The sequence below is a fragment of the Suncus etruscus genome, chromosome 2, assembly GCF_024139225.1.
Source record: "Suncus etruscus isolate mSunEtr1 chromosome 2, mSunEtr1.pri.cur, whole genome shotgun sequence".
In the NCBI taxonomy this organism is placed as follows: Eukaryota; Metazoa; Chordata; class Mammalia; order Eulipotyphla; family Soricidae; genus Suncus; species Suncus etruscus.
The window spans coordinates 70,627,614-70,651,671 of NC_064849.1; the positions used below are offsets into that span (position 1 = coordinate 70,627,614).

General features: G+C 36.6%; 2 protein-coding genes across 2 annotated transcripts; one reads left to right on the plus strand and one right to left on the minus strand.

The window, feature by feature from the left end:
- Positions 1-801: 801 nt before the first annotated feature.
- Positions 802-1,764, plus strand: LOC126001782 (olfactory receptor 11G2-like). The gene has a single exon (XM_049769014.1). It carries the CDS (start codon positions 802-804, stop codon positions 1,762-1,764), a length of 963 nt encoding a protein of 320 aa, XP_049624971.1.
- Positions 1,765-1,841: 77 nt separating this feature from the next.
- Positions 1,842-7,944, minus strand: LOC126001783 (olfactory receptor 4F21-like). The gene is made up of 3 exons (XM_049769015.1): positions 7,043-7,944; positions 3,597-3,663; positions 1,842-1,895 (listed from the first exon to the last, which is right to left on the minus strand). The coding sequence occupies exons 1-3, from the start codon at positions 7,942-7,944 to the stop codon at positions 1,842-1,844; spliced, it is 1,023 nt and encodes a 340-aa protein (XP_049624972.1).
- Between the last annotated feature and the right edge of the window lie 16,114 nt (positions 7,945-24,058).

Consider the following 24,058-nt stretch of genomic DNA (forward strand, 5'->3'; position numbering starts at 1 on the left):
AAAAAAGTAAAAAAAACTCCAACAAACCAAAAAACCACCATATGAATACATTAAGGTATATGAGTGATTTTGTATCCTGAAATAATAAAAATTTGGACCACACTTGACTGTGTTCAGGAGTTACTCCTGGCTCTGCACTCAGAAATCACTCCTGGCAGGCTTGGGGGACCATATGGGATGCTGGAGATCGAACACGGGTTCATCCTGGGTTGGCCTTATACAAAGCAAACGCCCTACTGCTGTGCTATCTTTTTGGACCTAATAAATATTTTTTATTATTTCTTTATAATATCATGAGGAATCAGGAGATACTCTATATGAAAATATTAGGGGCCAGATCTCACAAATGTGTGTAGGAGACCCAGATTTCCCCAGCATCACAGGGTACCCCAGCACCAAACTATAATTATCCCTGAGTAATGCCAGATGTAATCCAAAAATAATAAAATAAATATGCTCATGGGTAACAATGAAATTCTGTTTTATTACTTAAGGCAAATCCATTTTCTACTTTATGAGATAAAACATAAAAATATTTGGTACTTTAAGGAAGAGCCTGCATACTCCTTTTAAGTGCAATAACCAGGGGCAAGAGAGAGAGTACAGCAACAAAAGGTAGGGCACTTCCTTGCACACAGGTGACCCAGGTTCAATCTTCAGTATCCCATGTGTTCCCCCAAGCTTTGTCAGGAGTAATTCTTGAATGCAGGGCTAGTAGTAACCCCTGACCATTACCAGGTGTGGATACCCCCCAAAATTTTATAGTGCAATAACCAACGTTATATCAATGTTTTCAGACAAATGAATGTATCCGGCAGAGAAACCACCACCTCTGTTAGCTACTTTATCCTCCTGGGCTTTCCATCCAGTCCAGAAATGCAACTCCTCTACTTTGGGCTCTTCTCTGTAACCTACACCCTAACCCTGATGGGAAATGCAGCCATTGTGTGTGCTGTGAGGTGGGACCGATGCCTTCACACACCCATGTACATCCTCTTGGCTAATTTCTCTCTCCTGGAAATGTGTTATGTCACTACAACTGTTCCTAATATGCTGGCCAACTTACTGTCCACTAGCAAGTCCATCTCTTTTGTGAGATGTTTTGCACAATTCTACTTCTTCTTCTCCTTTGGTTATGATGAGGGCTTCTACCTTTGCATTATGGCCTTGGACAGGTACCTTGCCATCTGCCGTCCTCTGCATTATCCAAGTATCATGACTAAAAAATTGTACACTGGTCTTATCATCTTGGGCTGGTCAAGTGGTTTCATCATCTACCTAACGCCAGTCATTCTCATTTCACAATTGTCCTTCTGTGGTCCAAATACCATCGACCATTTTATATGTGATCTTGTCCAGCTAATGATGCTGTCCTGTACTAAAGACAATACCACCCAGTTCATTTACTCTACTCTAAATGTTTTCTTTATGATTGGCACCTTTATCTTCATCCTTAGCTCCTATGCTCTGGTGATTCGAACTGTCTTAAAGATTCCCTCAACAGCTAGCAAACATAAAGCTTTCTCCACTTGTGCTTCTCATTTGGCAGTTGTCACCCTCTTTTATGTTCCCATTTTGGTAATGTATGTTAGTCCTGGGTCTGGACACCCAGTGAAAATGCAGAAATTTATTACCTTGTTTTATTCCGTGATAACACCCCTCTGCAATCCTCTAATATATAGTCTCAGAAACAAAGAAATGAAAACTGCTCTGAAGAAAATATTTGGACCTAAACAAGGTGTTTCAAAAACACAAATTTCATAAATGTCTCAAATACATCTAACTTAATAATCCCTGAGAAAAGTTTATAAATTCTTTGTTTTATTATGAAAGTTCTTTAATTAGAACCCATTGTCATTTTTAAATCCAACTGCTGCAAAATCAAAGAACTTTTTCTATTTTTCAGAAAACAGAAGAGTTATGGCTTCAAACACTAGAAGCATGATATGCTCTTTACTTTTAGTCGCTTCCTAACCCATAAGAAGTCTTTTGTGTCACAAACACTCAAAGTAGTAATCAAATTTTCTTTTGTAAAACGTCTGAGATGAGAATATTTGTGAACAAAAGGCAGCATTTCTGAGCTTGAAAGGGTCTTTATTTTACTTCACAAAGTGTTTTTACTTCACAATTTTATTTCACAAATCAGCAATTGGTTGCAAAGTATTTTATATGAAAGAAAACTTTAATCAGTTCAAAAATTTATCCAAACTTAATTAGTAAATTTAAAGTACTAATAAATTTAACACTGGTTTTCATCTATAGAGTTGAATGAATGTCAATTTGGAAATATTATTGTGTTTGTTTGTTTTCTAAATTGCTCCCCTGCTGTCTACTAAGGTTTAACAATGAAAGGAATGGAATACAACATGGAAAATACCCACAATAGCTCCCTTCATCTTTCTTAATTATATGAAGCGGGACAAGAATAAGAGCTAAAACTTAAATCTCCATAACAAAGAAATCTTTAAGTAAAGATATAAAGTATTTAAGTAAAGATATTTTAAGAATAAAGAATATCTCAATCTTCTCCAAAACATAAGGAAATCTTATAATAGATCTTCCTTTCAGCTTTTATAAACAAGCCCTATATTTTTTATATTTATTTTATATTTCCCTTGCATTTCTCCCAATGATGACTGGTCCTGAAACACTACTTGAGCCAGAGATCTGGGTGCCATTAGGGTCATACTGGATAGTATGGAGTTGGAGGCAGGGAAATACAGTGTTGGAGATCCAACTCAACCTTATACAAACCCACACTATATCTCTTTGAGTTTTCACCCCATCCACAAATTTTTACTAAAATACTATCAATATAATAAAAAGTAAGCACCTCATGGCCCAAAAGTGGGCTTTACTTCAGAAATGAAACTTGGTTTCAAACACAAATTGATCATTCACCATGTCAAAAACTATAAAAGAAAATTCTTTTTTTTTTTTAGACTCAATTATTTATTTGATTATGAAGTAAACCAGTAGTTCCATTTTTTTCTTTGGGCTTTTTGTAACAATCAGGCTAACTTCTTAATGTGAAGAAATGATATAAATGAAATTCTAATAACTTTTCCTATCAGTAGATTATTTTTATAAAATAAAATTTGGCATAATTTTATTAGCAGAGTTGAACATAATTAAATATCTGTATCAGTGCAATACTCATTATCTTTTCTAATTTCCAAAGGCAATGCTTATTATTTAACACTAATTTATATATATATATATTTTTTTTAAACACCTTGATTGCATACATGATTGTGTTTGGGTTTCAGTCATGTAAAGAACACCACCCATCATCAGTGCAATGTTCCCATTACCAATGTCCCAATAAATCTATAAGAAAGAAAATTTCTTTTTTATAGGAGGACCTTAACATGCAAAGCACAATTTCTTATATCCCCAGCCTAAATGCAAAATAATTTTTAACTTCATAATACTTACTAAAAAAAGACAACTAGGTGCCTTATGATAGTTAAACAGCTATGAAACCTGAAACTTGGATGAATAAAGAACATATTAATATTGAGCCAGAACAACAAATATATCAGGTAAATCATTTGCCTTGGATGAAACCAATAGGTCCCCTTGAGTATAGATACAGAGGAAAGAAGTAAAGAAGGAAAGGTTGGATAGCATTCAGTACAATGGGAGTCCCACTTCCTGAGCCTGAGCTGAATATAAAGAAAGAGCAAGAAGATTGTTTGCTTTGTCAGGATTTATATAATGACGTGGATACAAACACAAACTATATTCAAATAAAATCCCCATGTTTTTCAAGCAAACTACAACAAAGCTAGATTTAGTCTCTCCTAAACCTCTATAAATTTTATTCAAAAATCTAAGTAAAAACATATATCCAGTCCTGTTTTAAAGAAAAAATTAATTTGAAGTAGATGACAGAGAAATTTTATAGTATTATTCTGTAATCTAGGCATGTTTCTCCATGTTCATATAATTCAACAATTTTGTACTTTGTAATACTAATGTTGATTTGTATTAAACTTGGGAAATTAGTTTCTTATACAGTAGAAAATATTGTTTTATTTTAACACTATTGACTCATATTAAGCTTCTTTTAATATAGTACAACTTTCACAAAATAAGCCATAATTTTTAGGTTAAGGATCTGATAGAGCACATGCCTTGCATGTAAAAGTCCTGGCTCTATTTTAAGTGTGTATTCTGTAATGATTAAAAAATAGGCTTTTAACCTAAAAGATAGGTTGACTGCATGTGCATTCAAGTGGCCCACCCATTTCTATCCCCAGAACCACATGGTTATCTGAGCACCACAAATTGTAACCCCTAAACAATGAACTAGGTCCAAAGAACCACGAGGTATGACCCAAAATCCAATAATAACAATGATATATTGGATGCCCTCTGTGACGCTGTTCCTAAGCCACATGACCAGAGAATGGGGATGGAGATCACAAAAAGGGGGGCCAAGCCCCCATAATTAATCATTCTTAATTGGGTTTGACCTTGAGCCATCCCTCCTCCCTCACAGAGAGTTCTGGTTATAATTCCTATAAATATTGCCTTGTTCCAGTGCACTCCTAAGCCCCCTTCCTTGTTCATGCTGAATTTCTCCCCAATGCCTTAACTATTTGAGTTATGTCCTGTTAACCTTCAGAAAAAAACCCTGTAGGCTTGGTGAGCATTATATAGGGATTTGCCTGTTATCCACCCTTCCCATGATGATTATACCTGAACAATAAATATCCTACGTGTAGGACAGTCAGGGGTCTCAATTCACTAAACAGGGAAACCTGTGACCCCCTGCTTTTATTTATTATGTCTGACTTGTTTTCTTAATCCTTACAGTGCCCCCGATTCAGGCCTGTTCAACCACAGATGAAATCCAGCAATAATATTGTAATAATATGCTTTAGATTTTCCAAATCATAAATGTATATTGTGACTTACAGATTATATAATAAATCAATATGATTTTTGGGGGCTCTGTGCTCAGAATTCCTCATAGAGAGTCTCAGGGAACCATATGTGGTGCTGATGTTTGTTTGCCATATACTAAGCAAGCACGGTATTCACTGTACTTTCACTCTGGCCCCAATCTCTCTTCAAGAAAAAGTGAGATAAGGCTGAGGGTGTGGTTCAATGGCCAAGCACTTGACTTGAAATCTGGATTCAATCCCTGACAGCAGGGGAAAGAAAATAAAAAGTGAGATTCTCTTCCAAGAATTATTTGTACTATCTCTGAACAAGATATTTATTTTCATTATAATTATAATAAATTAATCCTATACAAAGTGTGATATATTTCTTCAATATAACATTATATCTTTTCATTTAAGAAAATCTTATCAATTTATTTCATAAATTGCATTTGCTTTATTGATACAGGAGTCATACCCAGTAAAGATTTCATCTATCCTGGAGATAAACCTCAGACTTCCACATGCTCTGTTGTTGTTGTTGTTCCTATTGTTGTTATTATTATTAGTGGCCACGACTGTCCAGGCCCAGGGATTACTTCTGGCTCTGCACTCAGAGGTATTACATGAGACATCAAGAATCGAACCCAGGTGTGCAAAGCATAGAACCTACAATGGCTCCAACCCGAGGCATCCACGTTAGTCGTATGACCTACCACTTTAGTCATATCCCCAGCACATAACTGGATTTTAATTTGTTATAATTCTGGCCTCCACAACAAATATTTTGCATGCTATTATTCATTCATAAATCAGCATCCTCTACTTGTGCTTCAAAGTAATAAATCCATATACAATCTTTTAAGTTATTTACATTTAAAAATAATTGCTTGATTGTAAAAATAATTGAGATAAAATGTATCTATATATACACTGAATGGTATAGAAATGTACATTTTCATGTGGTCTCCAATATTTGATTACTGTCTAATTTTTATGAATTATCATCTCAGTTGTCTTAAATTTTTTTTTTGTTTTTTGGGCCACACCTGGTAACACCCAGGAGTTATTGCTGGCTATGTGCTCAGAAATCACTTTTGGCTTCCATATGGGATGCAGGGGATCAAACTCCATTCTTTTCTAGGTTAGTGCACATAAGGGAAACGTCCTACCAGTTGTGCCACCACTCTGGCCACTAGTTGTGCCAAAATTTTTAACCTTCCAATCCTAACTAAATGTACTGAAATATATTTATTTTGTTTTGTGGCCACACCCAGTGGCACTCAGGAGTTATTCCTGTCTCTGCACTCAGAAGTTACTCCTGGTAGGCTCGGGGGACTGTATGAAATGCCATGATCAAACCCAGGTTAGCTGAATGCAAGGTAAATATTTTCCTTACCTGCTGTGCTATTGCACTCCCCCCCCCAAAAAAAAATCTATTAAAATATTAGTAACAAATCTGAGTGTAGATGTCTAGACAAATACAAATATTAAAACTTCAAATTTTCAATACTATGTAAGCAATTATTTTCCTTTTGGCTTTTTATGCAGACAAGCAGAGACTAAGAAACTCTGAGTGCATAAATATTTGTACATTTGAAAATTCTACCAAAGAGACTGAACATTTTGGGGTTTTTTTGTTTTTTTGTTTTTTTTTTTTTTTTTGGTTTTTGGGCCACACCCGGTGACGCTCAGGGGTTACTCCTGGCTATGTGCTCAGAAGTCGCTCCTGGCTTGGGGGACCATATGGGACGCCGGGGGAATCGAACCGCGGTCCGTCCAAGGCTAGCGCAGGCAAGGCAGGCACCTTACCTCTTGCGCCACCGCCCGGCCCCTGAACATTTTGTTTTAATGGAAAAATGCAGCCAGCTTGTGAGATTCTGGCTTCACTATAGTCTTTAGTAATAGACAAGATATGGCATCCCAAGCCTAAATGTATTTTCCCCAATATTTTAAGGATCCTTAGAAAAAAAATGGCCCCAAATCTTTGCGGAAAGATTTCACAGTGGATATTAAAATCACTATCTAAACTGAAAAAGTCTGTAAAAAAAACTTAAAGATGAATTTCTATAAATAGTCAAGATGAACCAGTGTTTCTTGTATTGTGTATGAAAGAATTCTTCCTGAAACTTAAAATCTTACCCAACAATCTCTTCATTGCCACCTTCATCTCTTTATTTCTAAAAGTATATATAATGGGATTCATAAAAGGAGTAATAAGGGCATCAAAAATAGCTAAAAATTTGTCAATTGGTAAGGTTGGGAATGGCCATACATAGACAATAATACAAGGTCCGAAAAAAAAGACCACAACAGTTACGTGAGCTGAGAGAGTAGAAAGGGCTTTGGATGAACCACCTGAAGAGTGTTTGTGAACTGTGAGCAGAATGAAAATGTAAGAAACAATCAGGATGAAGAAGGTGCCCATAGAAATGAAACCACTGTTGGCAGTGACCAGAAACTCCAACTTGTATGTGTCTGTACATGCAAGTTTGATGAAACGAGGAAAATCACAATAAAAGCTATCCATTTTGTTGGGACCACAAAATGGTAAGTTTACCACAAATGCCAGTTGGGCCACAGAATGGATGAGCCCAATGGTCCAAGCTGCAGCCAAAAGGAAAATGCACATTCTTATGTTCATAATGGTCAGGTAGTGGAGCGGCTTACAGATAGCAATGTATCGGTCATATGCCATGACTATGAGCAGTACCATCTCTGTACCCCCAACTGTGTGAATAAAGAACATCTGAGTAATACATCCTTTCAATGAGATGACTTTGTCTTTTCTGAAAAGGTCATAAATCATCTTTGGAGTTGCAATACTGGAAACCCCCGTGTCAATGAAGGAGAGATTAGCCAACAGAAAGTACATGGGAGAATGTAAATGATGGTCTAGAACAATTGTAAGCACAATGAAAAGGTTCCCTAGCATACTTGCTATATAAAATATTGTAAAAAAGAGAAAAAGAAGAATCTGGAACTCCCAAGAACTAGTGAGTCCCAGCAACAAAATTTCAGACACCATCGACTGATTTCCTCCATCCATCAACTTCCTGGGAAAGGCTGAAAAGAAAATGTATTTGTTAGATTGAAGGAGTAATCATGGCTATAGAATCATACAAATGCTAAAAATAAAACATCACCTTGCCATTTTACAGATACTAACATTTTTTTTGTGTTTTTTGTTGTTTTTTACTTTTTTTTTTTGGTTTTTCGGGCCACACCTGTTTGATGCTTAGGGGTTACTCCTGGCTAAGTGCTCAGAAATTGACCCTGGTTTGGGGGGACCATATGGGACGCCGGGGGATCGAACCGCAGTCCTTCCTTGGCTAGCACTTGCAAGGTAGACACCTTACCTCTAGTGCCACCTCACTAGCCCCAGATATTAACTTTTTATGATACAAGACTCTTAGAGAGCAGCCAGCACCAGAAGAGAGAGAGAGAGAGAGAGAGCGAGAGAGAGAGAGAGAGAGAGAGAGAGAGAGAGAGAGAGAGAGAGAGTGCACGCGCGCTCGCTTAGTTGGTTTTTTTGGTGTTTTTTTTTTTTTTTTTTTATCAATTTTGGTCTTTTTCTAATGGGAATTACACCTAGTAGTGCTTAGGGCTTACTTCTAGCTTTGCACTCATTGGATCACTCCTGGTGAAGATAGGATACCCTATGGGACTCCAGGGATCAAACTCATGTCCTTAACTTGCAAGGTAAGCTCCCTATTCACTGTACCATCTTTCCAGTTCCTCCTTGTTATAATTTCATTCCTAGTTGAGATGGGGGACCAGAGTGATAGTACAGAGGGTGGGGCACTTCCCTTGCATGCAACTGACCCTAATTCAATCCCTCACATTCAACTAACTCTTATCTGATCCATAGCATCCTTTACTGTCCGCTAAGAACTTCCAGTTGTGATCCCTGGGTGGGGAGCCAGGAGTAAGCCCTGAGCACCATCAAGTATGACCCAAAAAGCAAAAACAAACAAATAAAAAAAATACATCTTCATTGAGCTTCTAGTTTATAATCAGAAAGAGAAAATGTAGACAAAGGCATCTAAGAATTTAATGATAAATACATGTAATATATATATATATATATATATATATTTAAACTTCCTAATTTCTAGAATTTGTGACAGATATGTTCACAAAGGCACAGAGAGACATCTAAAAGGTGTTCTACTTTTATTTTTCACTATTTGCCTAATACCATAGTATAAATAGAACTTAGTTCATTTACTAATTCCTCAGACAAATAGCATTTGCCATCCATAACCTGGGGCGGAGTAATAGCACAACGGGTAGGGCTCTTGCCTTGCATGTGGCCAACTCGAGTTTGATTCCCAGTATACCATATGGCCCCCTGATCCTGCCAGAAGTGATTTCTGAGCACAGAGCCATCAGGAGTGGCCCCAAAACTAACAAAATTCATTTTGAACAAGTACACTTTGAATTTGTTCTTCTGTGAACTATAAATTTGTTCCTTTTCCTCTTTTCTACTGAGCTGAAATGTTCTAGATTTAAATTTTTTCAATAGATATTAAGAATTTGTTAGTTGTGAAAATGCTTTATCTTTTTAAAATATTTTAACTTTTTAAATTCCTTTTAAAATAATTTAACTTACTAATTCTTATGGTTTCTTTTTTATGTTTTTCTTTTCCAGGTTTTTAATTGATATGTTATTAAATATAACTTTTTTTTCATAACTACTGAGTTTAATCTTAGTTCAAATCTCAAATTTCTATTGCTCCTGTATACCCTTGGATTTTCTTTTGTTTGTTTGTTTTGTTTTGGGATTTTAGGCCACACCAAGCAGCACAGGTTACTCCTGGCTGTGAATTCAGAAATTACTTCTGGGACCAGGCTCAAGGAACCAAATGGGAATCTAAGAATAAAACCCAGGTCAGCCACTTGCAAAACAAACACCCAACCTGCTACGCAATAGTGCTGACCCCTTAGATTTCATTTTTTTTTTTTTGGTTTTTGGTTTTGGGGCCACACCCAGTGATGCTCAGGGGTTACTCCTGGCTATGCACTCAGAAATCGCTTTTGGCTAGGGGGACCATATGGGACACCGGGGGATAGACCACAGTTCCTCTTACGCTAGCGCTTGCAAGGCAAACACCTTACCACTTCATGCTACCACTCTTGCCCCTAGATTTCCTTTTAATAGTGTTCTATGCTTCTACTTTATAATGGCACTGTATATTAAATGGTTCATTTTCTCCTACTATATTTAACTATACTTAAATGTTCACATATTTTGGTATTTGTTTTAGAACTTTTTCCACTGATATATTTTGTTACTGCATATTATCAGGAGCTCTCAGTAAGGTTTTATATTATTTACTATATGATAAAGCAGCTTTCTCCTTCATTGTTCTTATTTTTCATACCTTTTAAACTAATCTTTGCATATATTATTCAATACAATCTTTATTTTTTTTAATTTGCTAAAAGGTACCATTGAACTTCTGAAATGAACTTATACCTTACAATATAATAACTATCTCTTCTATGTTCTTTCTTTTATTTATTTTCTTTTGGGCTACAGCCAATGATGGATACTCAGGGGTTACTTCTGGTTATTCACTTGGGAATTACTCATGGCTGTGCTCAAGAAAACATATGGGATTCCTGGGATTGAACCCAAGTCAGCCACATGCAAATACCCTAACCTCTGTACTTTTGCTCTGGCCCCAAATTTGTTTCATAATAATTGTAATCATCTCCAATTGAGCAATGTATCTTTTTTGGTTTGTTTAGCTGGTTTATTGGTTTAGGGCAACACCTGACAAGGTCCAGGGTTGCTCCTAGCTCTGTGCTCAAGAATCAGACCTGGAAGTGATCAGGAAACTATATAGACTGGCTGAGATTGAACTCCAGGTTGGCATTATACAACACAAGCACCTTACCCTCTGTATTATCTCTTCAGTCCTCTTTCACATTCTTGAAACTGGTCTAAGAATATACCACAGAGTAGTAATAGCTTCATCCTGGTCATCTTTCTTCTTCATTTTATGCTTTTTCATAACTTCTTACTTTCTGAGAAATAGTATGTATATTAGAATATAAAAAGATCATCATCTCTCCCTATTGATGTACATCCTATAGACTAAACCTAAAGAAGAGGATTTTCTTCTCTCTCTATTTATCTTTGTCTCTCTTTCTTCATTTTTTTTTCTTGTCCCACACCTAGCAGTGCTCAAGTCTTACTTGTGACTTTTAGCTCAGGGATCACTGGAGTAAGGCAGGGGTGTCAATATGGTGCCAATAATCAAACCCAGATCAGCAAGTGCCTTGCCCTCTATACTATCACTTATTCTCCAAAATCGTAATTTTTCAAATAAGAGTTCTGACTAAAGTAATTAACATAAGGGCTTAGATTGGCTTATACAGCAAAGAATCTGTCAGACCTAATATATTTTACTTTAAACATATACAATTTATAAATTTTAAACTATGCCTTGAGCATTCTTGGGAACAGGGGGCTAATAAAAGGTTTTTTTATTCCTCTGTAAACTCTTGGGTATGATTTGTTTAGGATGATTATCTATAATAAATCCTCATAAGAGAGAGAAAATATTGTCATGCATAGATTTGGATTCTTTCAACATGAAGAAAATGCTAAAAAAAAGTCAGGAATATAGCTCAGTTGTAGAGTATCTATGCCTTACATGTAGAGGATCAAATTTGATCTCCAGAACTGCATCTACACACATACACGCACACACACACACACACACACACACACACACACACACACACACAAACAAATACACAAGAAATGAGCCAGCAATTAAGTATACTGGTAATAGGGTAGAAGTGATAGTACAGCATATAAAACTTAAACACAGATAACCAGGGTTCAATCCTTAGCATCCCATATGGTTCCCAGATCACTGCCAGGAATAATCCTGCCAGATGAGGCTCAAAAACAATTTTTAAACTATTGGTAATGACTCAAATACACCATTTTTAAATAATTCATTCTCTCCTTTTTCATAAAATAAATATTCTGAATAAATAGACATTTTGTATTATTGACACATCCTTGTTCAATACCTTTTTACATATTTGCCTATATCTAATCTTAGCGCTATGGCAAAGTTTCACATGAGAATTGTGGTTTACTGAATTCCCTGACTACTTAATCTGTTACACTGAAAACAATATATGTTGTTTTTGTTTCTTCTCTGTAATATGTTTTCTGAACTCCAGAAATACTCAAGAAAAATTGCCATTAGTCTTATTAGCAATGAAAGGGAGTAAGAACAAACTCTCTTCTTACCTGAATTAGACCAAAGAATCTATTCTCATTAGATGGTAAGTCAGTTTCTTCCAAATTTTGTGAGAAAGTAAGAATCTTAAAATTATACAAGAGCTATAATTTTTATAAAATAAAAATAAGAATTAGTCCACCTCATGCTTAATGCAGTTATTTGCAGTAGCTAAGATATGGAAACAAAGTGCTCATCAATAAATAAAAAGGGTGTGTTTTAAAAATAAATAAAGATGTGGTAATTCACATAATGGAATATCATTTAGCTTCTCAGCTTTTCTGAAAAAGAAAAACTTTTGTCATATACAAAATATATCATAAGGCCTAAATAGAATTATGTAAAATAAAATAAGTGAGAATGAAAAAGATAAGATTTAGCTTCTCAGCTTTTCTGAAAATGATAAACTTTTGTCATATACAAAATATATCATAAGGTCTAAATAGAATTATGTAAAATAAAATAAGTGAGAATGAAAAAGATAAGTACTGGGTGACTTCACCTCTATATGCAATATAAGGTTATAAAATAAGTTACCAGAACAACAAAAATAAGCCAGTGACTATTGATGATGGAAGTATAATTAAGGGAAAGTGGAGGAGTATAAATAAATACATTTATCCATTTTCCATACTTGGTCCAGTAATCAACTTAAAATTTCCTTAACACAGATAATAAAAGTGGGTATTAGTTTTCTGAATGCTAAAAAACCAAATGATGCAAACTGGGATTTTATAAAACACAGAAACTGAAAGTGTCTCTTAAAAATACATTGAAAAACAACAGAGACACATCACAGAGGTCTTAAAGTTCATGCTCACGTGTAAAAGGTAAAGACTTGATCCCAACAACACATGTTCCCCCAAGAACAGCTAAAAGTAATCTCAAGCACTGCCATGTGTGATACAAAAGCATACGAAAAAATAAATTATTGACCATGAAGAACTAATAGAAAATACAAAGTGGAAAAATAAAAATGAAGAATACATAGAAAATATAAAGATAGTATTCTGTCTCCTCCTGAAACACCCTAGTCAAAATTCTAACATACATCTTTGGGTCATCTCCTCCAAAATCATACTTCCCAAACCCTTAGGAAAATCTACAGTTTACTCATCTTAGATCTCTTTTTCATGTTTTGTCCAGAATACATATATTTGATAAGTATATCAGATAACAATTAAATTGCTGGTTAAGGAGAAAAATACCAACTAAACAACACTAGAGATATAACCAAGAATATTTTACACTAATATTCTATTTGCTAAACTGTAAAACATTGGTTTTACATACATTTTATATGATAGTACTTGAAGCAGGAGCTTTTTTCTATAGTTTTAGAGTAGAAAAGTTCACATTCTGATTGAGATTGTAACCTTTTGCAAAGTAAAGAACTTAATATTGTTTTTATCAAATGAAAAATATTCTAATTATCTATCTTGAATGCAGGTGACCAAATGATGGTGTGAGCCTTGGGAATACCCAGCCTGCTCGTAGATTTCCCTGGGAATAATACCACAGAGTCCACATTGATTTTCACCCAGGGAATAATAGAAAAAAAAATTTAAAAAGTACATTATGGCTGCCAGATTTAATGATTGTTTTACATGAATGCAAAGAAACATATCTTTCTTTCTTTCCTTTTTTATATCTTTCTTTCTTACAACATCAGGGATAGAGACTGGAGCCTCACATTATGAAAAAACAAGTTCTACCACTGAATCACATCTCCAACCCAATATGTTTGCTTTAAAATGAGTCAATAACTGGTGGAAGGTGTTGATACTGATAATAGGATTGGTGCTAGATTGTTTTGTGCCTAGAACTCAATTAAAAATAACTGAATAATAGTGCTTTAATAAAATAAAGTTTTAGAAAAAAATGACGAGAAATTCATCATGTTAATATTTTTGAAAAATTGCAATTGCCCTCACACCTATGGCCTAGCTTCACTGCTTTTCCACCAATCTCTGCAGAGACTCCTAGCTGCCAAGGAAATCCAGGTATGCTGTGTTTGTCGCTGACATCTCCAGAGAATATTTGGAGTCAGGCCAGGCCATCTGCTTCCATACTTATGTACCTCCAGAAGTCCCAGCAGCCATGCCCATTGATCCAGAGCCTTCAGCCTTGTCTGTGCAAGCAGCCAACATCATGGATTTGTCTAAATCTTGAGAGACACAACTAGCAAGAAAAACTCATCGACATATTGGCCTCAGTGCTAATAGCAATGGAGTCCTCCAGAGGTGGGCAGGGCAAGCCCCCCTCTCTGCTGAAGCCCTGGCAGGGCAGCTACACACACAACAGTCCTACAACTGCCACCATGCCAATGGAACAGCTCCACTACTGTTCCACTTATCTCTGCAGAGACTCCTAACTGCCAATAAACTCCAGGTATGCCTGTTTTGTGGGTGATGTGTTTAGGGACAGTTTGGAGCCAGGTCAAACTGCCAACCTCTCTCCCACCTCTGTACTTTCTGGTAACCATGTCTATAAACCATTGCTGTTGTCTTCTGAGTTTATCGGCTCAACTTCACAAATCCTCAAAGTCGTAACTGAGATACAACCATAATTTTTATACTGACTTTCCCATAGGAATACATCACTTTATATATGAAATTATCTTAATGACCACAGAAGCTCAATAAACAAAACCAACAACAGAATGCTCATCTAGTATCAATTTTCCAACCTCATGAAGAATAATTTACTTATTTTTTTTTGCTGCCCCCATTCACATCTTTATAAGTAAACTTTTTTTTTTTAAATAAAAATTGTCTTGAATCAGCGCAAATGCAGTCTGCATTTGGCCAGCTCCATAGACTCATTCTGTTCTTGAAAGAGATGTAAACCAAACTGTGAAAAATTACAGGTACACCAGTCATGCAGCTGAAAGCTGGCAATCCTGGAAGGAGAGGACAGGACAAGTGCACACCCTGCCAAAGTAATGCCTTCTGCACCCATCACCCCCACAATATCTTCTTTTCCAATGGCCCCTTTTCACCACTCATCTATGTCTCTCTGTTAAGACACCAATCTGACCAAAATTCTAAGTATAACATTATTTGAGTGACACCACCAGGACTTTTTTGGCATTGTATGCCTGAAACCTAACCATGAATAACTTTGTAATTTCACAATGACTAAGTAAAAAAAAAAACTAAAAAGTGTACATACTTCTTGGATCTCCTATTTTTTATTTCTTTTAGATATATAGCCAGAAGTAAAATTGATATGGTACATCTATTATTAATTGTTGTAGGAAATTCTGGGTTTTTTTTTACAGTAGCTGAATAGTTATCATGGTCACCAACAGAATTGTAAAAGACTTCCTTTTTTTATATCTTGGTCAAAATGTTTTATTTCTTCACTTCAATCTAAAAGATGAGAATTAAAATTGTGGGATTATGTGATTTTTCTATTTCTACTTTCATCAGTATTTCCCAGTAAATGCAGTTACTCATTAGATAAAATTATCTTTGAATGTAGCACCTTGGATTGTTGCTGAAACTAGATGATCCCATTCTCCAGGTGTGACATTTTCCCTCAGATAAAATTCTTGGTTGGAAAGGAAGAAAGCCCTTACATTTCCTGGGACTCCTGGGTGCTGTCGGTGTTGGAGTTATGGCATGTTAGGAGTGAAGGGTAATGTGCGGAATTTTTCAAAAGCCTTTTCTCAATACATGTGTGTGTCTCTGAATTATTTTCCAGACTGCCACCTAATTCCAAATCTGTGTCTCTCCAGTGTTCTGCTGAGGACTTAATTCAATATAATGGCTCCCATAACAGAGATCCATCCAGCTGGAACCTGGTGAGTTCATATTCTGGCTTTTTTTGTTTGTTTGTTTTGTTTTGTTTTGTTTTGTTTGTTTGTTTGTTTTTGGGTCACACCGGCAGCATTCAGGGTTTACTCCTGGCTCTATGCTCAGAAATCGCTTCTGGCGGGCTCGGGGGACCATATGGGATGCCGGGATTTGAACCCCTGTCCTTCTGCATGCATGGCAAATGCTCTACCTCCATGCTATCTCTCCGGCCCCTCTGTGGCTTTTTGAGTGGGTGTAGTCATTTTGGGTTTGTGAGTTTGTCTCTTGTTGGTTTGGATATAGGACTAGAAACATGGAAAATACAGATATAATTTATTTGATGGAATTTTTTTGTTGTTTTTGTTGTTATGTTAAAGTATAAAAATTATGAGGTAAAGAAAATCCGGGTGCAAAACTCTGACTTATCACAGAAAATGTCTGATAAACTTTTAAAATACTCTGAATTATCTCAGAAGAAGTCTGAAACAGTTTCATTTTTTCTGAAAGTCAGAAAAGGTGTAATTTACAGATTTTTCTGGTCACAACACATGGTTGGACTAAGAACCCTGAGGCTGGTCCTACACCACCACCTATTGGCAATGGGCCAAAAGGCACCTTAGTTCCAACAGCCATCATGGGTCAGACAGGACCTATGGAAAATGTAGAGGAAATCGTTCCTGGCTTGAGAGACCATATGGGATGCCGAGGCTATCGCAGGCAAGGCAGACACCTTACCCCTTGCGCCACCACTTCGGCCCCTAAATTTTTTTTATCTTATACAAAAACCTAATGTAGCCCAATGAGCTGAGGCAGAGGGTGGATCTGTAAGCCTACCACTTAAATTCACTCTACCACAAACTTCTAGAGGATGCAATACAGACCCTATTTCCTTATCACAAACTTCTAGGGAGTGCAGTACAGATCCTATTTCTCCACCAACGTCCTATAGAGTGTGGTACAGATCCTATGCCTATTCCACAGACTTCCAGGGGGAGTGGGGCAGACCCACTCTTTCTCTCACAAAGAGTAGTCATAAGAGAGATTGGCATAAATACAGAATCCAAAGTAAGTTTTCCTCACAAGGAAAACAATTCACCAAAAAATGATTACTAGAGAGGTTGAAATTAATAGATTCAGAAGCAAAAGAACCCCATTGGAAAATTATTCGACCATGGGTGCCAGCTCTTAAAGAAATTGATAAGGGTTCGAGAGATAGCATGGAGGTAGGGTGTTTGCCTTGCATGCAGAAGGACAGTGGTTCAAATCCCAACATTCCATATGGTCCCCTGTGTCTGCCAGGGGAAATTTCTGAGTGCAGAGCCAGGAGTAACCCCTGAGTGCTGCCTGGTGTGAGCCCAAAATAACAAACAAAAAAAAACGATAATGAGACAGACGCAGGAATAAATTTTCCTGACCAAGAGTATGAAATGGCCCTAACTTAGGGTTAAGTAAGGTTTAACCTAAGGTTTAAGTATACATAATCTTGGTCAGTTTAAGAAGGCATGCAAATCAGTATGATCTTCTTGCTCCATATTGTAGTAAATACATTGGTATCTGGAGTAATGAGGCAAATTGGATTCATCAAGACTATAAAAGTGTGGCCAAAATAGGTCTCAAACTATCTCAATATCTACAATGGAAAATGTGGTATTATAAGCTGCCGAGGGATAGACTTATAAAACAAGGTCACTCTGGAAAGATGGTTTCAGGACCCCAATTAAATTATGGAGTAATTGTAGGGGAAGGGGAATTCAGAGATGTGAATAATCAGGATAGATTACTATGTGTTGTTTTAAGGATAATTAGGGGTCTCGTTTTAGAAGCTTGGAAAAAGGTTGACTCTGAAACTGAATATATCAGTTGCTATGCTACCATTGTTCAGAGGGCTACAGAGCCATATTCAGATTTTCTAGGTATATTACAAAATGTGGTTGATAGACAGGTAGAAGATATAGATGCCCAACAGTGCCTGATAAGAACTTTAGCAGTTTAATGCTAATGGACAGTGTCAAAAAAGATTATACTCTATAAGAGAAAAGGAGGATGTAATGGGATGCCAACAAGCTTGTAGAAATATCAGCTATTATAATAATCCTACACTGAGCCCTCCTCCTTCCCCCAATTTTTTTAATAATTATCCTTCCAGGACTTCTGCCAAAGTCCCTGTGGCTTCCACCAACGTGCCCTCACCCACCACCACTGCACCTTTAACACTCTATACTATCCAGGTTAGGACTCTGGGGAATAAGGTCAATGGCTTGTCTCCAACCTCACCACTTCACCCTTAACAGAATATGCTATTCAAATATAGAGCCTGGGAATCAGATTACTTGTCTTCACACAATGAGAGTACCTGAGATTTGTCTAAGGTACAATAAGGGAATTCACTGGGCAAGAGACTGCCATTCAGTCTAATCAATGCTAAGATGGCAAACAGGGAAAGGTTTTGAAACCTAACTCACATGAGCAAAATGCTTTAAGTGTGGCAATATAGGACATTTAAGAAAAATGCAGAGTGCAACCTTGTTTTGGTACCAGCTCAGGGATCTGCCCCCTTGAGGCCAGAACTAACTCAACCTGTCTTAGGTTAAGACACTGACCCTCAAACTCAGGGAACCTTTCAATCAACATTTCAGCTTCCCTCCCCTGTCCAAGGGAACTCCACAGCTTAAACTCATTAAAGCCTGCCACCTCCGGAAGCTGCAGTATAGATATTACATATCTGGAGGACTTGACTGTTCTTCCAGCTCAATACCCTTATAAGATTAGTTCTGGCATAACAGGGCCTCTTTCTTAAGGAACTACGGGTATTAATATAGGAAGACACATTTAATGCTCAAAGGAACAGTAATTCATCTGGGGATTATAGATTCTGATCAGGTAGGGGAAATAATAGTTCTTATTTCAGTACCCACAGTCTGGACCTGTAAGAAAGGTGAAAACATGGCCAAAATAGTATTGCTTCCTTATGTTATGCCTGGAAAAACAGAGCACATCAGGGAAGGAGGCTTTGGGAGTACTAACTCTGAGGTTTCTGTTACTGCATTTGTATCCTTTATGGCAAAATTAAAAGAGGAAAATCCAATGTTACCTCTTGAATTTCAGGACATAAAATTTGATGGCATGTTTGATAGCAGGGAAGAAGTGTCTATAATTTCTTTGAGAGATTGGGCCTTACAAGAAATTCAATACAGTTTAGAAAGTATAGGAGTTGTCTTGCCTAAAAATTCTGTTCACCAAAGCATTAGATATCTGAAATGTGTAGGACCAAAAATGCAACAAGCAGTAATTTTGCCATTTGTACCTCCAGTCTCTTTTACTATATGGAGACTAGATTTGCATAAGCAATGGGGAGGGGCCGGCAAGGTGGCGCTAGAGGTAAGGTGTCTGCCTTGCAAGCGCTAGCCAAGGAAGGACCACAGTTCGATCCCCCGGCATCCCATATGGTCCCCCCAAGCCAGGGGCAATTTCTGAGAGCTTAGCCAGGAGTAACCCCTGAGCATCAAAAAGGTGTGGCCTGAAAAAAAAAAAAGCAATGGGGAGCAGAATTTCTTATCCTTCACCAAAATACCTCCCAGTATGTTAATTTAGAGGTTTCAAATGCTCTTTTAATTAGGGCCACTGGGTTAAAGCATCCAGAACCCATTCCCATTGAATGGAAGTTCGATGTTACAATCTGGATTCCCCAGAGATGTAGAAATTTAGTTGAACAACTGAGACTGGGACATATTGAAACCTCATTTTCTAGTTGGAATTTTCCAATATTTATTATCAAAAAGCTAGCAGGTATCTGGAGCCTTTTAATTGTTAAATTTCAAATGGTTTTGAAGGGAAAGTTGCAGAATAGCTTGTCTTCTCTAGTAGCCATTCCAAGAGATTGGCCTGTGATAGTAATTGATTTAAATGACTGTTTTTACACTATTTCTATACACCAAAATGACAGAAAAAGATTTGCCATTTTAGTTCCTTTTGTTAATAACATGGCCTTTATGCAGCAATTTCAATGGATGGTTTTTCCCCAGTGAATAGCAAATTAACCTATGATGAGTCAGTATTTTCTGATGCAGTTTTACATCCAGCTCAGGAAATGTTTTCCCAGGTATATTTGGTCCATTACACGGACTACATTTTAATCTAAACTGAGACTCACAAAGACTTTTAAGGTGTTTATAAATTTGTTATTAAATACTTGCAGAGTGGTGGGCTAACTATATCCACAGGATAAAATACCACAGTACACTTCAGTTCATCTACAAACGATTTCTATTTATCAGAAAATTCTAAGGACTCAATGACTTTCAAAAACTTTTAGGTGCTATAAATTCAGTCCATCCATCTCTGGAAATTTCAAACTCAGACTTAATAACTTGTTCTGTATTTTGGAAGGTAATTTGAACTTAAATAGTCCTAGGTGTTTAACTAAAAAGGCAGAACAGAAATTTAAAAAAATTTTATGGACTGGCTGAAAGAGTCCTATCTTACAAGGTTTATAACTGGAGAGAAAATATGACTTTTAATTTTTGTGATTCCTCTTCATTGCTCAGATGTCAGGGCCTCTAGAATGAGGTTATTTGTATAACAAACATCTTTACACATGTGTGCCTTATTTGGATTTGGTATCTGCTCTTATTATCAAGGCAAGGCTCAGAACAGTTTTCTTGTTAGGTTTTGATCCAGATATAATAGTGTTGCCTATTTCTAAAAAGTAAATAGAATGCATAATAGCTCTCAGTGAGCCCCTTCAACTGAACTTATCTAATTTTTCAGGGGAGATTATTTCATACTATCTGCTGGAAAAGTTTGGACTTTAAGAAAATGCACTTTGTGATATCATCAATTATTCTCTCCTCTTCTATACCTGACCCCCCTATGTTTTACATTGACAGGTCAGCATCAGGAAAAGTAGATATAGCTGGCCCTTCATTAACCATAATAGCTCATACTAACTATAAGTCTGCTCAGCCAGTGGAGCTTGCTACTTTAAATCACTTATTATCAATGTGTTTTAGAGCAATGTAACATAGGTATTCAACTTATGTGGTAGGTTTGTTACCAGGCATAGTAATGCCCTCTTTAAATGCTTATAATCAGATTTTTCTAATTACAAGCACTTCTACAAAAAATGCTTTCAACCTACATTTATCTAACATTAGAGATATTTCTGTCTAACAAGGACCGATGGCTAAAGGGAATGAAACTGCTATTGTCCATGTAAATATTTAAGTCTCCTGCAGAAGAACAAACAGCATTACATACAAATGCCCATAGTCTGAATGTCAATTATCATAGTCCATAGAGGCAGGCGAGTGAAACAGTTGAAACATGTACCCTTTGTGCACCCTTGAATAAAAGAACAGATGTGGATGGGGCCAACTCCCAAGGGCCAGGAATATTACACATGTTGACTTTTTTCATAAAAAAAAAATGCCCTCTTTCATGTGGTGGTGGTGGTGGATACCTATTCCATTTTATATGGAAATTTCTTTTTATATTTTTATTTAAACATCTTGATTACAAACATGATTGTGATTAGGTTTCAGTCATGTAAAGAACACCCCCTTCACCAGTGCAACATTCTTACCACCAATGTCCCAAATCTCCCTCCATCCCACTCCACCCCCACCTGTACTCCAGACAGGCTTTCCAGTTCCTTCATTCATTCACATGGTTATGATAGTTCTCAGTGTAGTTATTTCTATAACTGCACTCATCAATATTTGTAGGGAGCTTCATGAAGTGAGCTGAAAGTTTTAGCCCTCCTCTCTTTGTCTCTGAGGATAGATGCAAAAATGTCTTTTATTTTTCTTAAAACCCATAGATGAGTGAAACTATTCTGTGTCTATCTCTCTCCCTCTGACTTATTTCACTCAGCATGATAGATTCCATGTAAAACAACGTATAAGAAAATTTCATGACTTCATCTCTCCTGATGGCTGCATAATATTCCATTGTGTATATTTACCAGTTTCTTTAGCCATTCATCTGCTGAAGGACATCTTGGTTGTATCCAGAGTTTGGCTATTGTGAATAGTATTGCAATAAATATAGGTGTGAGGAAGGGATTTTTGTATTGTATTCTTGTGTTCCTAGGGTATATTCCTAGGAGTGGTATAGTTGGGTCAAATGGGAGCTCAATTTCCAGTTTTTGGAGGAATCTCCATATCGTTTTCCATAAAGGTTGGACTAGATGGCATTCCCACCAGCAGTGGAAAAGAGTTCCTTTCTCTCTGCTTCCCCGCCAGCACTGTTTGTTTTTCTTCTTTGTGATGTGTGTCAATCTTTGTGGTGTGAGATGGTATCCCATAGTTATTTTGATTTGCATCTCCTTGATGATTAGTGATGAGGAGCATTTTTTCATGTACCTTTTGTATTTGTATTTCTTATTTATAAAAGTGTCTGTCTACTTCTTCTCCCCATTTTTTGATGGGATTCGATGTTTTTTTCTTGTAAAGTTCTGTCAGTGCCTTGTATATTTTGGATATTAGTCCTTTATCTGTGGGTATTGGATGAATACACACAGTGGATGGCTCTTGTATCCTGGGCACTATTTCTTTTGAGATTCAGAAGCTTCTAAACTTAATGTATCCCCATCTATTTATCTCTGCTTCCACTTGTTTGGAAAGTGCAGTTTCCTCCTTGAAGATGCCTTTAGTCTCAATGTCAAGGAGTGTTTTACCTACATGTTTTTCTATATACCTTTCAGGTCTGATATCAAGGTCTTTAATCCATTTGAATGTAACCTTCGTACAAATGTTAGCTGGAGGGTCTATGTTCGCTGTTTTGCAAGTGGCTAACCAGTTCTGCCAACACCACTTATTGAAGAGGTTTTCTCTTATTCACTTAGGATTTCTTGCTCCTTTGTCAAAAATTAGGTGATTCTATGCCTGGGGAACATCCTCTGAGTACTCAAGCCTATTTCACTGATCTGATGGTCTGTCTTTATTCCAGTATCATGCTTTTTTTGATAACAATTGCTTTGTAATACAGTTTAAAAGTTGGAGGAAAAATAACGCCTCCCATATTCTTTTTCCCTAGGAGGTATTTTAGCTATTTGAGGGTGTTTATTGTTCCAAATGAATTTCAAAAGTGTTTGATCCACTTCTTTGAAGACTGTCGTGGGTTTTTTTTAGAGGGATCTCATTAAATCTGTATAATGCTTTGGGAAGTATTGCGATTTTAATGATGTTAATCCTGCCAATCCATGAATAGGGTATGTGTTTACATTTTGGTGTGCCCTCTCTTATTTCTTGGAGCAGGACTTTATAGTTTTCTTTGTATAGGTCCCACGTCTTTGGTCAAGTTGACTCCAAGAGTATTTGAGTTTGTGTGGCACTATGTGAATGAGATTGCTCTTAATGTCCATCTCTTCCCTATCATTATTGGTGTATAAAAAGGCCATTGATTTTTGTGTGTTAATTTTGTAGCCTGCCACCTTGCTATATGAATCTATTGTTTCTAGAAGCTTTTTGGTAGAGTCTTTAGGGTTTTCGAAGTAGAGTATCATATCATCTGCAAAAAGTGAGAGTTTGACTTCTTTTCTATCTGGATTCCCTAGATATTTTTTTCTTGCCTAATCAGTATAGCAAGTATTTCCAGTACAATGTTGAAGTGGTGTGAGAGAAGTATAGCCCTGACTTCCTACCATAATTTAAGGAAAGGCTTTTAGTTTTACTCCATTGGAGAATAATATTTGCCATTGGCTTTTGGTAGATGGCCTTAACTATATTGAAAAATGTTCCTTTCATTCCCATCTTGCTGAGTTTGATCAAGAATGGGTGTTGGTCCTTATCAAATGCTTTCTCTGCATCTATTGCTATAATCATGTGATTTTTATTTTTCTTTTTGTTAATGTCTTGTATTATATTGATAGATTTATGGATGTTAAACCATCCTTGCACTCCTGCTTCTTGATCATAGTGAATGATCTTCTGATGAGCTGGCATTGTATCCTATTTGCCAGATTTTGTTGAAGATCTTTGTATCTGCATTCATTAGGGCATTTGGTCTGTAATTTTCTGTTTGGCAGCATCTCTGTCTGGTTTTGGTATTAAGATGATGGTGGCTTCATAAAAGCTCTTTGGGGTGTTCCTGT

Excerpts from the sequence above, each read along its gene's own strand:
- LOC126001782 (XM_049769014.1), top strand. The coding sequence starts at position 802 with ATGAATGTATCCGGCAGAGAAACCACCACCTCTGTTAGCTACTTTATC.
- LOC126001783 (XM_049769015.1), bottom strand. The coding sequence starts at position 7,944 with ATGGATGGAGGAAATCAGTCGATGGTGTCTGAAATTTTGTTGCTGGGA. Across the intron at positions 3,664-7,042 it reads AAGGTGGCAATGAAGAGATT|GCTCAGGAAGTGGGACTCCC; the intron begins GTTGGGTAAGAT and ends TATTCAGCTCAG. Across the intron at positions 1,896-3,596 it reads CTTCTTTACTTCTTTCCTCT|AAAAAGTTCTTTGATTTTGC; the intron begins GTATCTATACTC and ends TCTGAAAAATAG.